The sequence below is a fragment of the Antennarius striatus genome, chromosome 7 (assembly GCF_040054535.1).
Source record: "Antennarius striatus isolate MH-2024 chromosome 7, ASM4005453v1, whole genome shotgun sequence".
NCBI classification, from domain to species: Eukaryota; Metazoa; Chordata; class Actinopteri; order Lophiiformes; family Antennariidae; genus Antennarius; species Antennarius striatus.
In genome coordinates, this window is record NC_090782.1 from 19,645,706 (window position 1) to 19,670,753 (window position 25,048).

The window sequence follows — 25,048 nt, forward strand, 5'->3', positions numbered from 1 at the left end:
GACTTGGACACCATGGAGATTTGTTTGTATCCAGGATGTACTCTGGACTCAAATGAAAAACAAACGAATAAACACTTTCACACACATGTTGAAACCTCATTGTGAACTTGTGTTGGTGTGATCCAAAGCGTATTTCTATAATACTCACAGGTCGCTGGTGGTGGATGAGTTGCGGGACATACTTTTGGGGGACAGGTCAAAATCTGAGTCAGAGCGGTAAAGGAAAGACTCCCGGCGCTGACTGTGGGGGAGGTTGGCCTGAAGTACCAGACCGGAACCTGGGCTGGTCTGAGAGTCCAGCGGACTGCGACCCACCGCCATTCCATTTTCCATGTCAAAACTACAGAGAGAGAAATAGAGAATGAACAAATACATACTCTAGTACTATTTAAGTTAATGCTGCCTAATATTTAGCTGGGCTGTCAGACTGCACTGCTGTCTCTCTCCTTTGATGCCATCATTGTTGGCCGATCTGAAACCTGGCAACCCACCAAACAACATATGTAGCCAAGGATACTGAGAGAAACTATGATTTATCATCGATGCACATCAAACAATCTGACTCTTGCACATGGAGACAGGAAAGAGAAAGATCAGATAAGGATTAGACAAGTGACACTGCAGTATCCCAAGCACCCCCAAGCAATGAAGACACACCAGGAAGGATGTGTGTAAATGTTGATGTGACAACTGTGTGAAAAATCTTCTCAATTGCAAAAATAACAAGAAAAGGTCTCTGCTGTTTTCAGGATTAAAGATTACACTCAAACCCCCATTGTGACCTTGTGATTACCCGCTGTTCAGAAACACACACCCACACACACACACACACACACACGCACGCACACACACACACACACACACACACACACACACGTGCGCGCACACACGTGCACACACTGACACACACACACATACACACTCTTTTCCTCCACTACGTAAGCTTGACGTCAACGCTGACTTCATGCATGGTAGATAAGTAAAGCTACATACCCATACAATCTCCCCCAACAATCACACTATCTCCACCCACCACAATGAAAGGACCTCCTATTTCTGAACGTTGAAGCTCATCATTGTGACGCTAGTCTTGTTGGCTCCTATGAATTCTGTCACTTGTCCTTCAGTGGTCCAGATGCTGCCTTGCTCAAGGACTTCCTGACTTGACAGAGCAGAGAGTTAAATACACTCTCCTTTTTCTGAAACCAGTGAATTTCCCAGAACTCTTAACTTCTAGGATGGACATTCTACACGTCTTTAGGCTAAATAAATATTCCACCTTTTATACTACATCTTAAAACAGCATGCTAATGGAACCTTTATTAGTTAAGAGGTTCATTTTTCTATTAGATTAATGATGACTTTTTACCGCCCCTCCATCTCTAGTCATAACAATAGCAAATCCAGCACCAAAACAACAATAGCACTTTTCTTTTGTGTCTATTTTTAGCCCAGCATGCCTCCAGCATTCATGCAATAACGGTGATAAATGAAAGATGACTATTACGCAATCGATGGTGAATGAATGGCCCAATTCACAGAAGCAGAGAGAGAGGAATGGGGGGGTGTGTGGAGAGGGCTGTATCCAACACCGTGATGTGGTTCAGCATCTCATACCTGATTGGTGTTACGTGGCAGAAAGGGGCAGGTCTGCAGCAGGGCTTGCCTCAATGATAATACCCCCACCCCACCGCCGTTTAACCTCACCAAACCCCACTTTACCCCACACCCTCCCCTCGGCTCAGGGTAGTCGGCTGTGACGAGGCTCCGTGAGAGGAAACCAGTGACGTCAGAAGCTATAAATAGATCTGCCTGCCAGGAAAGAGGGGTATGGGGAGATTTGTGATCGAGCTGACGTAGATACCCCCAAGAGAGTTTGCAGATGATTTCTTCCCTCTACATGAATATGTATATTTATTTTTAAAAATATTTTTGCACGTATTTTTGGTTGATTCTTAAGTGCTTGCAGTGTAATACCTGCATGACCAGACACTGGCTTCAAACACGGATTATTTAGACCACAAAGCCACAAAAATCTCTCAAAAATTTGGCAATATGTTATGGCAAGGTGAACCAACACCTCTAATTAGAGAGATCAACTATCTGCTCTGAGTGAAGAAAATACTTGCATAAATGTTGGGATTTTTTTTCCATTCTCTCCAGGAAATCACAGGCTTTGATCAGGAATCATCTCAATTTATTGGCCACAACAATGAAAATGAATGAATGCTGAGATGATCTAAGATTGCTAAAAACAGATGTGATAAAGTTATAATAATGAGACATATGAGTAATCGTACTGATGTTTTCTGACAGAATATTTCCACAAATTATTTATATTAAGTTCTTCAAACAGATGATCAGTATTGTGCTTATCCGCAGCTATAGTTTATCGGATGTACAGTAGTCTTCTAACATGGAGGCAGCGCCCACTACTGATTAAATATGGTACTGCAAAATCTGAGAACTGGACACATCTCTTCATCTTTATGCTCTTATTTTTTGTTTTTAAATAAAAGGTTTAACAAAATGCATATAAACACCCATTTCTGATTAAATAAAACCTGAGATAAAAACATCTTCACATACACCACCATATATTCAAATCATATCTGTTGTATCCCCATCTGATCCTAATTGTGTCTAGGTCTGTGCCAGCTCATACATATTCATCAAGATATTGCATTTTTCATTACCAGCTCAGAAATCCATCAGATGCAATAAACAAATAGGATTATAAACATTTCATTGTTTATGTGCTGCCTGATTTCCCCCATTTCGCTTATTGTAGTCACACTGGGCAATGAGTGGATTATATAGCTCTATGTGAGGGTATTATAAATTAATGCTGCAGACAGAAAAAAATAAATTCAGGCAGTGATGTGAACAACATTAAACACAGGGACAAAAATCTTATTTACATATTTAGAAGCTTTAAAAGACTAGAAACTATATTGTAGATGGAGCAAAACAGATATTTGAAGAAAAATGTTTTCTGACTTCCCGCCTCTCATCTAACCATAGCTGGGATAGGCCAAAGGATAAATGGTAACAGACAATGGATAGATAATAATGTTTAAAGAATGAATACTAACAAATGTACACTACAATATACACCACGTAGGTTGGAATTGTTAAGACGAGCATTTTCTTTTTAAGCAGGCAGACATGCAAGCAGGCGAGCGTCTGGTTCAGTTTCAGCATACACAACAAGTTGACCTTGGTCTGTCTCCTGCCTCCAGCATTGTTCTCTGTTTCTCTGACGTAAATGACAGCTCCCTTCACTCTCTTTAACTGTTTTTACTAAACTTTTCTCACACACACGCACACACACACACACACACACACACACACACACACACACACACACACCCACACACACACACACACACAAACACACACATACTGTACATACACACACATCCCTCAACACCCACATCCTAAACTCTGTTTTCGTTCCCAGGATGGAGTTTGAACCTCTTCTCATATCAAAGAGGAAGAACTTTTTACTTAAAAAACAGATGACGATGAACCAAGAATGGTTTTTACATCCTGCTTCAAAGCGGTGATGTATTGTAATCGTCAGTGTTTGTTTGTTTGTTCGTCCATTCATTCGTCCGTTGGTATCTCCACCAAATAGCTTTCACAACCGTTGCAGATAGAAAGATGAAACCAAAAGCAGATTACTCGGACGGCAAAGGGAATGAAAACGAGATGATAACCCTCAGAAAACCAGGTCGAAGAAGGTCAAAATTCAACTTTTGTACACTCAGGAACCGGATAACATATAAAAACGAGGGAGAAGGCCAGTGTGAGTAAGACCATAGATCAAAGCTACTGCTTTGATCAATGACAGTAGGTCAGAGCACTAGGTTTGATCTTTCACCCATACAAGTAGGTCAGGGTACAATTTTGAATTCCGGGATTTTGCAGTCTGTTACTGCTTTGGTTCTTGATTATTTGAGTTATTCCCATGCCCAGAGTCATCTTCATTTAGTTGTGGCCGCCACAGTTTTAACCTTTAATTTTATCATTCATAACAAGCTTTCTATTATTTAGCCATCTCAAACTGCACTACCATTGCCATGAGAAATGCCAATACGACCAGCTCCACTGACCGTGTTAATGATGCACTCATGGTAAACCAGAAACGGGAGGTTTAAGGAATGTTCTGCTGTGCAAGAGAGGGATTCAGAAAACAACCATCGCAGCCAGATGTTATCTGATGGGTGACAACACAGGCCTAGGGTTAAAGGTCAATCCACATGCATTCTTATGTACATGTAGAGATGTATACACACACATAAACACGCACACACACATGCTCTCTCCTGTTTTCTTCCCTCACAGCGTGGGAAAAGCCCAAGGAGCCTAAAGCATCACCCCAGGAAGGAGACAGGAGGTGAGGACGAGAGAAGGAAAACAGAAAAGAGAATAGTTAACATGTGGTTTTCGTGTGTGCAAGAGAACTCAGGGATTAAAGAGCGTTTGTGTGTTTTACACCTCAACCCTATTGTACATCACATCTGAAAGCAGCAGGAAAACAACATGTTTCCTCCTCGCCAATCCACTTTCCTTTCCATTTCTGTGTGTGGTTTGTGGACTGTGTGTATTCATGGCAACACATTGAGTGGAAGAAAAACACACACGCAGTGTCTGTTCCTTTACTACAACTTTAAATCCCCCACCTTGCAGTGAAATAAATTATGTTTGATGGTTAAAGAATTTAGAACTAGAGTTGAATAGAAGATGAGGTTCACCTTTAAAAGATGACCATGAATGGTCGAGTCCTGCCTGCAGCCTCTGCTGCATGTCTTTTAAACAATTATTTCCAGTTTTTCATCTCTCCAATCGAACATAAAATTTTTGATATTCAATATTTGTGAGGAATAAAATCACTAGAGCACTTTCACAAAGTCAAATGACACAAATTCAAATTCATCAGCGCAGTGTTTAAAATATTTTTAAAAATAGAGAATATTTCTTGGTTACTGAATACATCAAGAAAAGTTGTTGTTCGATAGCAAAGGAAAATACTCCTGGCTCTAATTTTCCACGTGACCTTCTCGTCTCCCACTACGCAAGCAAAGACATCTTAACAGCATTAGAAACGATTACGTGTAAAAGAGTCTCTGTCGTGTTGCTCCAATACGTCTCCTAACATGTCAATGCCGGTGTCAGAATCACATACATGAACATGAGAGAGGAGGGGTGGCAGAGGACAGAACCAACAGTGGCCGATGCAGGATTGATGATCTGTACATGAATACGACACCGGGTGTATCCCCATTTTCCCAATTTACTGTATTTTTTCATATCACAATGTACTGTAAAAGAGCATTAAAATTAATGCTAATTTTATTTGTGTTGTGGCTATCAAAGGATTTTGAATTCAGTTAGTGAGCATTCTATATTATTATGCACCTCATACAATAGCTGGATTATTATATTATTACTATTCTACTGCAAAGTCTGTATGAAAAGAAAACATTTCATAAATGCAAAGAATATTAAATATTATCATGAGCTTCTTGTTAAAAAAATATTTCCACTGTTCAATAAAACCATATGGGATTAAAACCACACCTCCATGAGGAGCAGTTCCGTCTACCTGACCGTCCAAAGAGAGCCAGCACGTGTCCAAAATCAACGTCTGATCTCAGAACAGCTCATGTCTCTCTAATTATAGCGAGGGGAGGGGAAGGTGTCGAGTCAAGCCAGCCGCTGTGTTTATTATTTTTTTGTGTGACCTCTGACTGACAGGCAAAGGAAGGACTTTTGCCTTTGAAAACAGCAGACGATCAAAAGACACAAAGAAGACAGAAAGGAAAAAATAACCAGGGGAACAGGGAGGCTATAAATAACACATCTTGATCCACAGCAGATACCAGGTGCATGGTGGACATATTTATTACTACAGACTGAGGAATGTAGAAATCAATTTTTTTTATCTACAGTATGTCATAACTGTATTTGTATAACCAGTGTTTGCCACTGGCTTCAATGCTTTGCTAAAAGGTCATCAAATGAGAGTCTACCTTCATGATTACAGTACAGTTCATAAATAACACAACAGGACAGAGACTAATAGGCTCTATGGGACCAGCACTGGTATGTCTTTAAATTTTATTATCAATCTGCTGATCAATGTGACACTAATCATTCAGCACAAAACACCAGGTCCTAAAAACAGTTCTTTCTAAGTAGAATTGCATTATTCAGGAATAATAGTCCTTTTTTTTTTTTTTTTTTTTTTTAACCTTTTTTAGGTCAAAAAGTTTGCAGTCATTCAATATTTGTTTTACAGTCATTCAATATTTGTTCAAAGATAATTATGGAGGACAGTTTTGCACTGCGTTGAGTATTTGAACTGCTGTCAAAGGACAGTGTGAGTGTGGAACAAATGTAAGGCAGCTAACAGAAGGTTTGACATTTACATCTGAGTGTAACGTGAGCTAAAATGGTTCAGGTTTTGAAGCGCAGGGTGCCTCTCAGCTCGATATCTTCCTCCCGATTTGTATTGATCCCAGAGTCTATGTGCAGTGATTAGCTCTGTCCGTCCATCCGGGGGGGAAAATCCATCGCGGCTGATCAGCATTAACATCATTAGAAACTGGTTAGACGGATAACACAGAAGGACATAACTACCCGGAACCACACACACACACGCAGACACACACGCACACACGCGCGCACACACACACACACACACACACACACACACACACACACACACACACACACACACACACACACACACACACACTCTCTCTCTCTCTCTCTCTCTCTCTCTCTCTGATTATAGACCCAGCAGTTGGAATTTAGTTTTGGCTAAAGAATCGACCTGAAAATCGATCAACCTTACATCACACAGGTGCACAGGGCGGTTCAAGGCTCGAACACACAAGCTCCCCAGCATGAACAAACACACACACACGGTCTGGCTTTGCCCAACAACAGGACATGCTGAGTGCCTCCCTAATCATGTTCATATGGTACTAATTGGCGCCTTTCGGTGTACAGTGGCTCAGTCTGGCCATAAGGCAGGAGTGTGTCGCTTCCTTTTCAAATTAGCCAAGACCACCCAGGAGCAGCCTATCGCATCACTGATCAGTAGGACATGACTAGATGGAGACAACAGGGGGAAAGTTGCTTTTTTTGTCTTGATTTACTAATTATGTATGGTTAGAAGAATGATACTATTGAAAAGAACAAAACGTACTTCATAAAAGTGACAAAAAATAGTAAAAAAAGTATTACTATCTGTAGGGTAATAGTCATTGAAAAAGCTAAATATTTTTCTGAGATCTGATGTAACCCAAATCTTTACTGATATATATTAAATGGGGTCACCAGGTTGTATGAGCTGCAGCAATTACTGTTTCAAGTTACTTCACAAAGAGTACAGAATGCCTATCATGCAGTAAATAGAAAAATGCTTGTAGAAATTCATAAAAAGAGCCCTGACATTGCATTGTATTAACAGCAGATACATTGAGCTAAGGAATCACATCCAAAACCAGTGAGAAAAAACACTTATAAGCTTTTAGAAAAAGAAATAAGTTGGCAAAACTTATCACATAGATACCATACCTGCGAAGTTTCAGATCTTCAGCTTTTTTCTGCCTTCATATTTTAAATTCTCAGTTGTTGTAAGTCCACTCCAAGCCAGAGCCTTTCCCTTCCTGGCATCCTGCTGTGTGGGTAGAGCCCTAAAGTCTACCGGACTGTGCACCAACAGGCTGCATGTGGACACCTTATTTTTTCAGTACATACACTACACTATTATTTACTCCTATAATAAAACAATGAAAGAGTCCCTTTCTCTGTATTGATCATCATTCCAGGAGTCACGCAGCTGTCAGAATAACACTCACTACACTATTCTTGCAGTGAGACAAAAGTACACAATCGCACAAACACTGCTGACGTCAGTTGTGGTTTCACGGCTGTTACTGCAATGCAGATTGACCAGCTCTCAGGCCTGCAATTACTCTCAGCTCTCTTTTGCTGTAGGTTTGTTTTTCCACCAAATAAACGACTAGAACACACAGGACGCCACGGAAAAAAGCTCAAGTGAGACACATTGGAAAAGCAAGTTTAGCAGGATTTCACTCATGTGCCTAAAAATGTTCGTCACTAAGGTCTAGATTTCTGTAAAATGTAAAAACTTGATTGGGGTATGACGTTATCATGATATCATCTCACAGATGTGGGGAAAACTAATATATCTGCAAAATGGAAAAGATCCAGGAAAAAAAACAACCGTTTATGAATATCAGAGCAAACCCCATCATGGAATCTAGTGGGAAGAGCGCAGATCAGGGGTATTCAATTAAAAGTCACGGAGATCCTGTTAGAAAAATTTCCTCTTAGTAAAAGGTCCGAACCCAAGTCCAGTTTGTGTCTTATAGCCGGCCACTATATCCACATTATCATTTATTATCAATTTTCAATACAGGATATGTTTAAGTGAGTGCACAGCTAGCTTTACTACCTCACCATACATAAAAGTAGACCCAGGCAAATAAATTTTAAGCCTTTATGTTACATTGAAGAACACACAAACCTCAGAATTAAAAAGTAAAGTGCAAAAAGAGCTGAATAATCCTTTTTCTCGTAAATTAAAGACATCCCAGCCTAAAGAACTGAAGGCCTACACTTCAAATAAAAAAACATTAACATGTTCAGAAAGCATGAATAAAAACTTTCTCTTTCAGGGGAAAAATGCAAACAGAACTTTCTTCATGAGAGAAAGGGGCATGTGGCTTGCCAGTCATTTACTTGTACACAAGATGTGCCTGTGCACACCTTGTGGTGGTCACCTTGTGGTGGTCTCTGTAATTTTGGTGAAAAAGACCACTGGACTTGATCAGCATCTTTTATTGCTGCATGTATGTCCTCTCCCCTTGTGTGTGTTTCATAGTGGTGTTACACTCAGTAAAGAGCGCCTTGTCTTTGTGAAGGAACCTGGCACACACAAAAGCTGGACAGGGAGTCCATTCTCCATGTGCCGTTACATTCCACAGTAAAACATAGAAATAAATGTTAATATAAAAATCAGGACTCTGACTCAAATAGACCCATTTCAATATTTATGAGGACAGCTTGACAAACTTTATCCTCCGAGGAAGATTGTGGCTGAAACCCTGAGTGTGAGCTGACAGTGAGAGGTGTCAGCTCACACTCCGAATTGTGCACTGCCGAGGCGCCCTTGAGCGAGGCGCCCTTGAGCAAGGCACCGTCTCCTTTACACTTGCTCATTAGGGTCAACCACAAAGGAGATGCCCGTCACTATACCCCCCCAGCCCGCCGTTGCATGCCTACAGGCCATTTGCGTGTGTGTGAATGTGTGTCTGTGCTACAGGGCTGTACACACTACTTATGCATGTGACTAAAACTAAAAGTATGATCTAGAGTGTGCTAATAATTTCCCTATGGGGATTACTAAAGTACTAGCGGGAACCCGTGGCAATTCCCCAATAAAACAATAATATCAGACTTTGTTTGTTTTCTTCCTTTTTTTTAAATTCAAGCATGTTGTCAATTCATTGCATACCAGCAAACATTTCTATCCTAAAACGTGTAGCAGTCTGGATATTGATTACTCTTGTCAGGGCAGTTGTGCATAATTCAGTCTGAAAAGCAGCCACAACTTTAATAGAACTCAACAGATGCATATCATGTAGATAGGGGATATCCAGGGTGGGAGACGCCTGTGACAACATGGAAATAATGTGAAACAGATGAAGCTGCAATCTGGAGAGGGAGAAACATGGAACCGTCAGCGTAGGGGAGGAAACCCGAACAAGCAAGGGGGGAGCAAGAGGACAGTGATCCTGGTGTGAGGTGGACAAAAGATGACTCGGTCCATCTGCATCATGCAGGTGACTCAAAGTGACGCTGACCTCTCGTACAGTTCGCTGTGTGTCATGTCGCAGTGTGTTGACAGGGGGTGAGGCACGGAGGGTTGGCCAACCTGATTTGACTCCACAGAAGCGCCAATCTCATTTTTGTTTTGGGAGGGACAGGCTGGTAACAAATGTTATTGGCCTTAAAATCAGTATCAGACAACCAATCACTGCTGATGCATGAAGGTTACTCTCTGACAACATTACAGAAAAAAGAAAGCAAATGTAAGGCAATATTTTCTAATCACGTTGACAAATCAATTACATACAATCTAGATCTTACACAGTATATTACTTCCCTTCAGTGGATTAAAAAAAAAAAGAGTCATACAGACTTTTTTAAGAAAACACTGACAGTCTTAGCAAGCAATCGCAGCCAGGCTTTCATATGTACCAAAGGACCTGAGAATCCTGGGGCCAAACCCCAGAAAACAGAGTCACAGCAAAAAAAACATACTCAAAATCCGTTTTAAAAAAACGACAAAAAAAACCAACAGGATATATTGCAGCCAGATGCCGATCCATTAATTCATCCTGTGGACACGGCGAGTCGGAGACAACATGTTGTCAAACTGGTGGGTTCATTTTGTCTTGTATTTTATCCACTGACTATATTCAAACACATCTGCGGTGTGACAGCAACAATACCCAACTGAAGCTACTCAGGCACATGATGCTCACGTCAATGCTGAAAAACAAGTTTAATATTTCTCAGAGACACTGAAGAGGAAACTTATGGCTTACGTTACTCACAAAGTCTGTGATAACAAAGCTTTTGAATTAGATGATAGCTCTCTTCATTATGATTACTCTGAATGAAAACTAGACGTGACTTTCTGACCGAAGACTCAATGATGAGCTGTGAGGCACTTAAAACCGTGTTGCGTTCAGTGTCCTGTTTCACACGCTGCAACAGGCATAATGCTGCATAACCATGAGACATTTCATCACGACTGCCACCAACATGCTGAGAGCAAACACCTCTGGCCTGAGCAGCTGAACCCCGTCTGCACACATCTTCATGAAACATCACGGCTAATAACCCTCATTTACTTCATTACACCAAGTCCAATATGATGAATAAAAAACTATTGAATGGAATCAAACTGAAAAATACAGATAAAGGTTTTTTAAACTTATGTTGATGTTTAACAACATTTAATCTTTAACACAGCATTATTCATTATGAACAGCCTGTTGTGTAGCTAATTGAAGACGATCAGCTACATATCATTATCGTTGTTATAATTACAAGATGGATGGGAGGTGATATTATCAATCATCTGTGAGTCATCAGTGATGAGTGATAACTGCTGGATCATTAAAATCAGTACCATTATGATTACTTAAGTCAGCACTGAAAAAAAAATTATTATTAAAAGATTATTATAATTATTATCAGATTGTTTCAAACTGTACATAAAGCAGTACCGTGAGGCTGCAATTTAAATATTTTTCTTCTCAGTTAAATTTTTAAAGTCGTGGTTGACCCTATGAGGAAAAAGCAGTTAAATGTCTGCTCTGATGGACAAGAACTTCACAATGTAAAGAGAAGATGGGGAAAGCGGTGCAGTGCCTTGCGAAAGTATTTGCCCCCCACAAGAACTTTTTGACATTTTGCCACATTGCAGGCTTCAAACTTAAAGATTAAACACTGAAAATATATTTAAAGAATCCAACCACATGTGAAACGCAATCGTGAAGTGGAACCAAATTTATTCAACATTTTATATTGTGTAGACAAATAAAAAACTGAAAAGTAGGATGTGCAAAAATATTGGCCCCCTGTTTTCTCTGCTCAGCCAAACCACTCCAGAAGTTCTCTGATGACTTCTGAATGATCCAATGTTGACCTAAATGACAACAATGACAAACAGAGTTCACCTGTGTGTCATTTGGTCTCACATTTGCACATCATACTTTTCAGTTCTTTTATATGTTAACACAATATAAAATGTTGAATAAATTTGGTTCCACTTTACGATTGTGTCTCACATGTTGTTGATTCTTCAAAAATATTTTCAGTTTGTTATCTTTAAGTTTGAAGCCTGAAATGTGGCAAAATGTCAACGAGGTTTTGGGGGGGCCAATACTTTCGCAAGGCACTGTATGTTTCTGTAAAGTAATTATAGTCATCCACACAGGGTGGAGGATTAAAGGGCTTGCTTGTGGTTGCTGTAGTTTATCCATGGGGGCCATAAATACACATGACTCTATGTTCATTAGAAAACTCCCTTTGAAGATGGTTTATTGGTAGGCTGACATTTTAAAGACACGAGGATCCTCCTGTACGGCCGCAGATGTCACAACTTTATGGAAGGCTGGGTACGAAAGAAGTCACATTTCCTTTGGTGAAACGTACAGGTACACACATCTGGTATGAATTAAATGTGCATGTGAATATGTGTGTGTGGGTGTGGGTGTCCTTCCGTGGATAAAATGAGCGAAGCAGCCTTAAAAGCATTTGTGTGTCTTGTGTGACGAACAGGTGATGTGGAACATCGGGAGTTGTGAGCACACTGAACACACACTGAGAGGAATGACTTGGTGAATAGATGTCAATATGTCAAGAGGCGGCTCCACATAATTGAATCTAGTTCCAGATCTGGGTGCTATGGTGGCACAGCGGGCGGCGCTGCTGCCATCTGTGGACGTTGGGATGTGTGTTTGCAAGTTCTTCCCTCATCCGTGTGGATTCCCACTGCTTCTCCCACTTCCTCCCAGTCCAAAACATGTAATATGAGTGAATGTGTGACTCAAAACAGTCTGTAGATCTGAATGTGAGTGTGACACAGAAGATCAATCAATCAAATCAATCTGGGTGAATGTCTGAATTACTTCTGTTTGTGAAAACATGCTCAGACGACATATCATCATGAGTACGATTATAAATAACAGGCCTCCACATGTCCATGATAGAGAAGAAGAGACAGAATGACTATAAGGATTTTGTGATTTTAAGAGATGAAATAAAAATAAAAGTATGTCAGATTGTTGCAGAGACAGAAACACCAGGCAACCAGCTACACCCGGAATAATCCTGACTACAGCAATACTGGAGTCGAAAAACAGATATTACTATTTAAATAATAGATTAACAATTAAACTGATTGTTTAATTACATGATGTAAACCCTCACACAAACACTGGTGGAAGACACTACAGTCACAACAACAGCCATCTGTTGATTCATCAGCAATATGGCAATCATAAATTCAGTGTGAAAGAAATACAGACAGAGAAGAGGACAGGAAGAAAGAAGAAACCATCATGAACACTACAGATGGTGTGTTTTGCTTCTTGGTGTGGATTTAAACCACACATCTGGCCTACCGCCTGCGTTTCTGCACGATGTCGATGGGCCGGTTGACGGCGCACGGCGACCCGCAGATACTCCCATTCTTCACTTTGAAGTAGCGATCTTGGACCGATGGGGCCAGATAGACGCAGTTATTGGGCAAACTCATGCTTGTGGTTGTTTCTGTCTCCCATCTGCTTCGTTCCTCCACTAATCTTTCTCTTCCTCCCCGGTCAGGAACTCCTCTACTCCTTTGCTTCGGTGTGCCCTCGTCCCTCCACGGCACACCAGGTTTCCATTGAGTTGCACACAGACAGAGGAAATCCCTCCTTAGTGTATGTTAGTATCATACCTCTGGGAAAGGTAGACGGTGGAGGAAAGTTAGGCTGATCAAGGCAGCATGACTTTCAAAGAGCCATTTCCTCAGGCAGACTCTGGCTCCATGTGGCTTGGAGAGCTGTATGTGGGGAGGGAAAGCTGTTGGGTTCAAATCCATATTGAGGAGTTCAGAGCTGAGTTCTCTCTCTTCTCTAGAGAGACACTCCTCCCTTCCTCTCCCCCTCGGTCTCCCTTTGACTCCGTCAGCACATGGAGGCTTTAAAAAGAGCATGAAACGTGTGTGTGTGTGTGTGTGTGTGGTTGTGAGAGAGAGTGTGTGTAGTGAGAGGGATGGGGGGGAGGTCTGTGTTAATAGTAACAGCATTACATGTGTCTGCGTGTATGAATATGCATGTGTCTGCATGTGTGTGGTAATGTATATGCCAGTGCCGTAACTGTGTGCTATATGTGTGTGGTGCGTTTAAGAGACTCTGTAGAGTATTAACCCTTTCAGAATCTTTAAGTGTGGGCTGAACATACACACAAACACAATCACCACAACTCAAACATGAATTACATGCCGACTGAAAGAAGAGGTGTGGATTTAACTGCTTTCCATTAGTCTGTCCATTCGTTCTCAATGACGTTTGACTTGTTCGTTTTCTATAAATTATCTATCAAAAGCACGCTTTTGGATATAGAATTGGCAGTTTTGTGTAGTTTGCACGACAATCCTGCGCTCCGGGAGAGGAGCACCAGTTTGTCTCACCACAGGGAGTGCCTTCAATGACCTGATGATTTCACCAACATTGCAGGCAAATATTTGTCTATTGAGACACAGCTGAGACGGACGTGTTTGCAGGCACACGGGGAAGGAGAAGGACCGAGCTATTTTAAAAATCTGAGAGGGCTAAAGACCCACCAATAACCTTTCAACTATTTTCTCTGCATGTTGGGTCGACAGGGTTCAAATGAAAGGTGCTGCTTGGACTTTGACCAGCTCAACTCCAACTCTAAGTTGTGATTTTGGTCAATGTAATGGATGAATCCTAAGAGATTTTGTTGAAAATTAATCTTTGGTATGACAAATTTTCTAAATGCATGCTAAAACAACAATATTACACCATGGATAGTTTTCCAACCAAATATATTAGATGCTTCCAGAAAATAGTTCCCCACGGGGTGAGGCTGAACTCCAGACCTGGCACCACACTAACGTTTCAGTTGCACAAAAATACGAAAACAATGCAAGGTTATAAGGCCACGATTTCCCCGCATTTGGTGGAAACAAAAGAAATTCCATCGTAAAAATCAAATTAGGGGCCAATACGCTCCAACAGAATTTGTTGCTGAATGGTGAAATAGCTTGGAAAACACCGTCCGCCCGTGTCTTCCCTGTGTCAGATTGGGGAACTTTATAAAACCATGTGACTTTGCTTTACACGTAAACAACCGTGTGCAGCAGAATAAACCCATTGTTCACGACTAATACCTTCAGACACAAATACATTTAAAGTTGGAGAACTATGTCTCGTACTTGGAGTTTCCTCACCTTACGTGAACCACTTCAGCAATAAACTGTTGATTTGCATGCTGTCAGTAATGGTGTGACAAGTTGCACGTAACATTCAACAATATTCATGCAGCACCCAAAATAAGTCACACTGATAATGAATACACCGTACATAGAGATTCAGCAAATCCACATATCACATTCAGACTGCATGTGCAGACACATTGGCACAATTTTTGCATAAACAAATGCAAATTTAAGTATAAAATGCCCCAAAGGAGTCATTTTAAATTTGTCTTAAAAACACATAAGTTAAAAAATACACACATTCTCATGAAACCCCTCCCACCGAAACTCTCCTCCCTCCTTGTGCAACGTGCTTCAGAAAACATTTTGGACTGGAAACAGATGCCAGGGTGGAGGTTTGCAGGGAATGAGGTGTTTGTGAGGCCACTGTGTAACCAAATCCACCAGCCAAATGACTTCCACGGTCCAGCTGGCTGCCGGCTCCAATGACAACATAACCGCTGGTAATGAGAATGATCTAAGGGCAGGGCCGAGGTTATTGCGTGGGTCTTTGTGCATGAGTGTGATTGGGGTCGTGGATGTAGTGTTTATGTGTGTCTGTAATGAGTCTAAACTGACACAGCATTAATTATGTTCATAATTATATTAAACTTCCATTAAAATATTAGATATAACAAAGCAACTGATGATGAAGTGCAGTTCATTCATTAATTTAACGGAAATGATGAATACATTCTTTTCAGTAATGTTTTCCATCCAGCCTTACACAACTTCCCACACAGCGTTGTAAACTGCAGCATTTATGTGAAGTTTCTTAGAAAGCAGAACTAGTCTGAGCACAGAGTCGTTCTCCAGGCTTCAGAAGGAGGAAACACGTCTTGTTTTGGAGGAGATGAAGCTCACAGGAGACACACACATACCAAGTTCTTCTCGTAGACTGACACCCTTTATAAGGCTCTCCAGCTTCCACCCTAGGTCAGTGTTTCTATTTCCACCCTTCTACAGAGTAGCAGTGGGATACAGTCAATCATCAAGCATTAGGCAAGAGATGCAGTCACTCACAGAGCTCTGTGACGTGCTGTAGAATAGGATTAACCGTTGTGAAAAAAGTTAAAGTAGTGAACATTTTGTTTAAGACATGTTCCAGTGATTGAATTCTTCCTCTGAGGCACATCTGACAGGTTTGGTGGTTGTGGAAGTCTAACATCTTGCAGGGTTTCCCTCTATTTTACTTGTCGTATGTGACGATTTAAGTTCATTTGTGGCAGCAGCGCCACCTTGTGGAGAAATCTTCAAATCGACAGGTCCAGGAGCAAAGAGCAGCGACTGACTTCAAAGCACGCAATCTGCAACAGTTCTGTCAATTGTCACCTACTCTGGTTTCACTGATTATTATTGTTCTCATTTGCATTCAAGCACAGTGTTTGACAGCATGATCATGTTTTCTGTGAGGTCTTTGATCATTATCAGTGTGATCAGAGAGAATCACTCTGAATATCTTATCAGGATTTGTGCTCACTTTATGGACACCATTCATTCTGACCCTAAGTCAGATCCTTTTCGTTAGACCTTGTTAAAATGTGATGTTTCATTTGGCTTACTTCACTCACATTCAGTATTTGTTGTTATTATAGCTGAATGTTAATACCCATACAATCCTACAGAAATTAGTGCATGCTGCTTTACTTGTGCCTCCCACAAAACACACAACTCGCAGCTGTAGTTAAAAAGCATTTATTTCTGATGGCAGCATTTTGTTGTCTTTTGGATTTGATCTTTATTTTTTCATGATGAGCTGATCGAGCATGCGGCACCATGTTCAGCAACACAAACAAAGCCAAACTGATGTATTGAGGATGTGAGAGAATGTTGATAGTTATTACATGATTCTAGTGCCACTGGGTCGACTGATTATCCAGCAGAGGTCGCTTTGTGCCTACAAATTACACAATGCTCCCTTGCCAAGTAAAAAAACAAACACATACTTTGATCACAACCACAGAAACAAGGCAGGGCACACACTGCTGACATAACAAACAACTGAAGTTTCAATACACTTAAAAAGCAGATTCCCTCACAGCGACTGTTTTCACGCAACGCTGTCAGAATGCTAATAATAAAGTTAGAAATCAGAATACGCAAAAGTGAAATCACATACAACTCTCAGTTACTTCTACCCTGCTGGTAAAACACAAAACTTAACTTGGAAATGACCACAAATATCTGCAACAAGTCTTCATTGGAACAATCAATAAGGATTTGGCGGTGGGTGACGGTGCCAGGGTGCTGTGGGTGTGTTTGTGTGTTTACATGAGTAATGAGTAACACATGTCACACTCACGTGTCATGTGCAGTCACACTGGCGGGGTTGGGGAATTATTCCAAGCTCGAGGGCTTTATTTTGGTGGTCTGTTGTATTATTGTTGCCTCCCCATTATCACTTCTGCTCCGCTTGGCCTCAGCTGTGGCAGCTCTAGGTCATCCACTAGATTCCTACTGGGAATGCACTGGATAAACTGGGATCAATACCGAAACAAACACAAGACTGACCAGCCTAGGTGGTCGAGGCTGTTCTGAGAATCGTGATCCTGTTTATTTTCACAGATTTAAGCTGTAAAAGGTTTGGATAGTGCCTCATTCTCTGATGTTAAAAGACATTTAACAGTGGAAGTGACTGTAATGTCCTGCAAAACGTGTTTTACTAATAATTCTAAATTATCCGTTGTCATCTTTATCACCTGATCAGCATATTTTCAATGAAACCTCAACAAGGAGAAAAAACATATGGGTGATTGTCAGATGGATCCTGCTGCCTGTCGGTTGAATGGTGGTGTAAGAATGTCCACAATGATCAGATGAGACTCGAAAGAATACTCCACTTAAAACAATAGTCTGCTTGTAGATGCGAAATAGTTCCATTTTGAGAGGTAATTCACTTCTTCCCTCTCCAAACTGCAGGATTGTGTTTCCTGTTTGTGACGGCGAAGGCATGGTGTGTGTTTGTGGTCATATTGGGAGTCAACAACCGATCCAATGGCAGTGCGGCGACCTGGGCGGCACCCACCAGTCTTAACCCTGGTTTAATGCTTACCATGACTGAGAACAGACACAGGCATGAACACACAAGCAAGTTGGATCGCATGAAAAGATCACATGACACATGTGCACAGAAGGCTGTGCATGTTTGCCATCAGTGTAACAGGAATCCATGCAGGAACAGGCGAGGGCTGTACATCCAACACCACCCTCCCTCTGCTCAGACGGTCAACAATGCAGCAGGCCGACTGACGACACATGAACTCACATAGAATGCAAGACAAAAGCTTGAGGCGCATAAATACGGAAAGAGAAATTGTGTTATTCAAAGTCTGACACAAGAAAATAAAACCATGCCACATGTGATTCTGCTTTTAATCTATGTGATGCAATCATCTGCAGATGTCCTACATGCACTGCAGCTCTGTGTGTTCAACGTTTATCTAGGGGTCACTGAGCTGAAATATTTCACAGGAAGACTTTCAAAAAAACCCCCAAAAACAGGAAGTCTGTTTCATAACACTTGCCACAAAGAAGACTAGCAAATGCCAGCAAATACAGGAGCAGTGCAAAATGAAAACAATGAAGTAGCATTAATTCTGCTCACCCAAGCAATAAATTTTCTTAGAAAGTACGAGTTAGGAATGCAACAGACCTTCAAACGACAGGTCTCATCACTGTGACTGACAGCTTTCAGTTTATTTTTATGATAACCTCCTTAATTTACCCTAATGCGCCTTTTAATACACTATTTTGCATGTGTCAAAAAAGTATACAAAAAAAACAACCTGCGTGTGAAAAAATAATAATTTTCCAAGGGATTAATAAAGTATATTTCTTCTTTCTTCTTCTTCCTTTTGCTAAAAACAACAAAGTTATCCTCTAATTAGCTTCTAACAACAGTGTTGGTGTCACCACTGTGAAATAAAAAAAAAAGACGTTAACTGCAAGTAAACAGTCAGCCATGCTCCACTTTTTCACCACTAACGGTGCAGAAATTGATTTGTGACACACAAAATTGAAATAAAAAAAAATAAAAAAAAGACACACTTGCTCTTTGATTCTGTGGACTGAAACCAAACCTGGCATTTACAGTTGGATGTTTTCAGAATTGTGTCAGACGTGACGCTACAATCTGTACATTTACATATCACATTATTAGGGAATTCTTGTTAGATCTGGAAGATGGCATTAATTATCCTCTGTCTCTCTGTCACAGTAGACCTCGAATGTGGGGAAAAAACAACAACCTGTAACCTGTAATCACCAACTATCATTATTACCAAAGGGATGTGCATTGAGATCATCAGCCTTAACTACTACAGCAGCCCAGACTATAACTGTGAGACACCGTGTACCCCAGAGCTTGTAGAACTCCCTCTCATGAATATGAGCGTGCAAGAGATGAAAGATGATTAGTTTGGTAACATACCCAAGGCTGGAGTGTCTCCGACCGTGTCCGGAGCCCGCCGGCACCGCTTTCCTTGCCAAACGGAGATCTTTGTTCATTGTTTTCTCAGCTGCTGACTCATGTGAGACACTCTGAGAAGAACCTGAACATCCGATTCGAGCTACTTGCATAAATCTCTAATTTCACAAACCATGCTGAATCCCTCTTCTCTTGTGCCACGGGATTTTTCGGAAATCACTCCGAGGTTTTGTAGCACAGTAAACCAGAACACAGGAAGAATCCAGGTGAGTGACAAAACTTGTCAGATGGAGGGAAGAGCTTCAGGATGCACTGAGGTCCCAAGCAAGCCTCAACAAGAATGCCTGGAGTGTGATATTCATTTAGTCTCTCCAGAAGAAGGAAGCAGACAGCGAGCTGTGGTAACTAAGGACTCGGCAGCACCGAAGGATTTTTCACTGTTGTCCCGCTTCTCTAACAAGTTTGTTGTTGCTGTTGTAGCAACAGCAAATCAAGATAACATTGATTACAACGCTGAGATGAAGTTTAGTAGCACAGTTTCAAACTGCCCAGGAAAAACAGGAAATCAAGACAAAAATCTAGGAGTGTTTACTCGCTGCTGTACTCTACTTCTGTCAGTCACAGGCTGTCTTTGTAGAAAAGGGGAAGGGTTGATCTGTTGCAGAGAACAGTGACATCGCAGGATATTGTCAGCACAAGCTGACCTCTGCCTCTGCTTGCAGAGTCAGTGTGGACGGTCCACCAAGTGGTGGAGAGCTGTCAAAGTGTTTGTTTTGTTCAAAATACCCTTTGATTGATCAGCAACATTTTCAGATATTCTTGCTGCTTTTCATTAGACAACTCCAACATTTAGGCAGCAGGAGGGAAACATTTTGGTGTGTCGAAGAGACGAATGACTCCACTGCTGTTGGTGCTGTCGTGTTTGGCGGGGCTTCGCTCTGTGTTCATTGACATGTGAGCTCATTGGGATGCCTGACCTGACATTCTCCGACTGCTGGCCTGCATCTATGTAATTACAAGGGGATATTGTTAGAGTGTGGGTTGGGTGGGGCGGTGACAAGGGGGGAGAGACACATGTTTTTGAAAAGTTTGGTAACTATGTCTTGAAGTAAGGGATCATGCAATCACATGACTTATGTGGGCGGGACACAGAATATGCACAAGGGAATCCCTGATGACCATCACGTCAGAAAATACAGGAAATGACCCGTTTAACTGAACCACATGTGATTTAGATATCTGCAAAACAACCAATCACATTACACTGTAAAAGGCCTGTACAGAGTTTTTAAAGGTCATTCTAACAGACACATCCAGAGGGTGGGGGCAGGGGTATATTCCTGCTACTTGTCACACCATGGACAGAACAGAAACCAGGATATAAAAGCTGAAACTTCACAACTTGAAGTCTGCCAGCATGAGAAAGGTGGTAGAAGACAGTTGGTAAGAAAAGTTTCCCAGCGTGTCCATGTTCATTTACCTTTATCACATGGGTTGATGCTTCAACCAATAGAATATTGGTTGACAGGTAAGTCAACAACCCGCTACACACACACACACACACACACACACACACACACACACACACACACACACACACACACACACACACACACACACACACACACACACACACACACACTACACAACCTCCACCTGAAGTCTGACAACAGATCCCAGTACCGACGTTGTAATCCACAAGTGAAAGCTGTAAAATCAAACGTGGAAAAGAACGTTCAAATTATGAACTCAACATAAAAGATATGAAAAGACGTTTGTGTAAATGATGACGTTTCATGTGACATCCTACGGAGAGAGTGTGAATGTTTTAATTAAGGATATTTATATCACCGTCTCATTTCCTGACATTGGATTGCCAAACAATAATATGATAAAGGGAAAACATCAAGAGCGGATTAATGGACCGAATAAACTATTCAACTAAAGTAGTGCACCAAAGAACAGCTAGTTTAATAATTAGCATTTTGCTCATTAAGCACAAGGACAAAACTGCAGAGACAGATAAGAGGCGATGTCTCATCCCCGCATTAGCTAGCAGTGGCAGTAATGCCATTATGATGCCACCAGGGCAGAGAAGATGAGCAGCTCATCAGAATTCAGATATTAATACTGCTGCAAAAACAGCTTCAAGAAAAGCATATCGTTGGTCTCAGGGTAACGTGTTAATAATGTCACATGAATTAGGACACCGCTGCTGATACAGCTCTAGGAAGTGTTTTGTTTCCCTGTGCTTTTTTTATAATGGCTGCAATTCATCCGAACCTTCTAAGCGATTCCTTTTTGTACTGGATGTAACAGCTGTCCACATCAGTTGAGTTTTGTAAAATTAAATAATCATGACTTGAAAATAGTTTTCGCTGAGTTCTTTCCAAAAAAAATGAGGGCTGTGGACAGCAGGTTTTAATTTTTTTCCCCAAAGTTTTTCTCAAACTACCTGGATTTGCATCACGATACACCAGGAGTGCTATTTTTTATCTCGTTCTAATACTATTCTTTTTTTAAATGTCCAAAATAACATAATAAGAATTCCCTGATACCATAGTTCTAATTCTGTGCAGCTTTAATCGTTTGCTATATGTTCATTGCTCCTCCCTGTTTGACCTGTTTGAGGTCTGAACACAACAGCAACAACATGTCAAAAACAAAGAGGTTCATTGAGATGACACCGGCTCTGACGTTAATAAAGAAATTCTTCCCTCAGTTACCTTCTCTCCAGACAACGGGCCTATTTTACCAAAGCAATCCCATGACATGCATTAGGATGATATGAAAAAGCAGTCTTTCACCTAGCAGCCACTTGAACATGTGAAAGTACTAAGAGACTTAGTAGTAAGTAATGCAGGAAGAAACCTCAAAGACAACCTTCAAAATGAATTTATCTCATCCACGCAACGTCCAGTAAATAACAGCCAGGCTCTAATCATCAACACTACCTGGGTGTGTGAGCCAGGGTGAAGCGCCTCTGCAGGGTGATGCCCCGGTTCATCAGGAGCTTGCGGAACAACAGAGGAGAGTGGCGGGGCGAGGTGCGAGGCGAACCACAGGGGGATACCCTTGGGGATCCACAGGGTGTGTGTGATGCTGACTGAGGTTTCAGCTGGTTGCTGAGTAGAAAGGCAGAAACCTCACCAGAACCTTCCGAGAGACCTTCACTCATGCTGCGTTAGTGTTTCACCAAGCTCTACTCTGTTATCCCGATCTGCCGTGAAGCCTTCTCAGTCCTGACAGGTAATCCCAGGTTGTCCATCTCAAAGCAGCAGCATTGGTTAAAAAAAAAAAAGAAAGAAAAAAAAAAGAAGAAAATCATAGAACAAGTCTTCTGATGATGATGCACTTCATTCTCAGAGACGTTTGTGGGACTCTCTGTATTCTTGTGATCCAATGTCCTTTACAGCTGGAGATATCAGTAAGCGCTGTTGATGGACATGGACATGAGTGCTGGAGTGAGCCCTCCCCTCAGCAGTAAGCTCTGTTTACATAGCACTGAGCCCTGACTAAATATGGCCAAGCCTGAATTACAGTGCCCAGGTCTCCCTTTCATGTAGGAGCAAACTGGCATCCGCCAAACACTCCGTTTTATATCTGTTTACTGCCACATCCCCTCAGCACACAGAAATCCAGTAACTACATCTCTGCCTGCACAGAAACACATGGCAGAACCATGCTGCATAGAGAGAGGCTGCAGCCTGCATAGATTTCATTTGGTTGGTCAGTGGGGCCCCCTCTCTAAAAACAGTAACAGCTTGAGATAAGAGATAACACGTACCCCGGAAATGTCACTTTCAGTTATATCTCAAGTGAAAAGTGCTTTCCCAGGGGATGGGGGGGAGGCATAATGGAAAACAGAGATCAAGCAGGGGTTCTTTTTTGATCTACAGACAGGCAGTGACCCAAACTTCCTCTACCCAAAAAACAAAAACTTCAAAAGAAAACCACAATCTGCTCGTACTTTAAAGTGTTTTGTAATGACCAGCATATTGGAAATACAGCTGGCGGAGTGCATCTTTAAAGATGTTGTGGACCTGCTGATGAAGAACAGGCACGCTGTCATCGTTTTCCACCTGGGCTGAACACACTGGCCGACAAGAAAGACAAGAATGTTGCGTTGTTGTTGTTTTGTTTGTTTTACAGCAAGGTAATGCAACTGTAATGAGCAAAACAGATTCCTTTGGAGAAGAAGGGAAACCTAAATAAATTTTAAAAAAATTTAAAAAAAAAGAGTTTAAAATTAATGAATACATTTTCATAGTGATGGAGTGATGGAATACTAAATAAACTACATTTGATTATTGGATCCATCTCATGATCAGGTGCACATGAATTATCTGTTATCAGTATTGACCATGATTGCCTGACGTCAGTGATGAATATCAGCCTACTTTATTTGAGAGCACTGACGTCATCACGTCAAATTGGAAAATTAGTTCAACATTTACGACTCAAGTTGGTCAATAAAGTATTTTGATGAAGCAGTAAAGTGAGATAAGAAAGCTCTCTAGTCAAAGTGAAACACAGCCAAAGCACTGATTTATCTTAGAAGGGGTCAAGATGGGTCAGAGGAAAGAGTTCAATGATCACAGCTGTTTCAGGAGGTGCTGCCATACACAGAATGACCAGCAGGTGGCGCCTGCGCACAAACACAGATACATATACAGATAGACACCCCTCCATCCACCACCACCACTCCTGACAGGCACATAGATGCAAACAGTGACCCAACTTGGAGATGTCCAGGCTGAATTCAAAAATTTAAATGTCAAATAATTTTGTAGGATTTGGGCTGATTCACTCGATGCATCTGGTCCAACATTTAACCAGAGGTACCTATAAACAGGTTCCACTGTGATCCTGTGACTCATGGACAGGTGGGAGAAAATAGATCAAAACCTATAAAAAACTGTAGACAGTGTGGGCTCAGTCAATCAAACTATTGCCATTTTGAGTCAGTTGGCAGAAAAGACTTGGAGCTGCATCCTGTATCTTCTCTTAACATGACTAATACTGAGAAATGTGAACCATTTATTCACTGAGTCACATTCCTTTCCTCCACCTTCCGTCAGCAGCGTATCTAAAAAAGCCACATGCACAGAGACACACACACGCACACAAACACACACACACACACACACACACACACACACACACACACACACACACACACACACACACACACACACACACACACACACACAAGTATGTGAGGATCAACAGGGTTTTTTTTTTTGGTGAATCTCGCAAATATAGTGAAGGGAAGGAGGAACATGTTTATGACTATGGATGTAGCTTTGACGTAAATGAGAATTATCCCATGTACCCATTTCCCATGGAGTCTGCATCTATGTGTGGTATTTTCAGCTGCCACAAGGGCTTTATGGTGAGCTATGATCTTCCACATGAAAAAGAACGATGGAAGGGCATCCTGTGTTGAAATCAGCATGCCAATAATGATAATGCATAAATTCTGAGTACATATTCAGAATTCTGTGCTTTAGGTT

The 25,048-nt window shown here is 41.3% G+C and overlaps 1 protein-coding gene across 4 annotated transcripts in view; it reads right to left on the minus strand.

The window, feature by feature from the left end:
• LOC137599121 (3',5'-cyclic-AMP phosphodiesterase 4C-like) overlaps positions 1–25,048 on the minus strand; it is a 79,872-nt gene that overhangs the window by 16,213 nt on the left and 38,611 nt on the right. For 2 of the 4 annotated variants that reach the window (XM_068319830.1, XM_068319829.1), the window contains exon 4: positions 149–340. In XM_068319830.1, the coding sequence (XP_068175931.1) occupies positions 149–340 (192 nt within the window). Of the gene's footprint in view, positions 1–148; positions 341–7,593; positions 7,763–19,535; positions 20,081–25,048 lie in introns of those variants that run through there. The other 2 variants (XM_068319831.1, XM_068319832.1) reach the window with 2 other exon arrangements.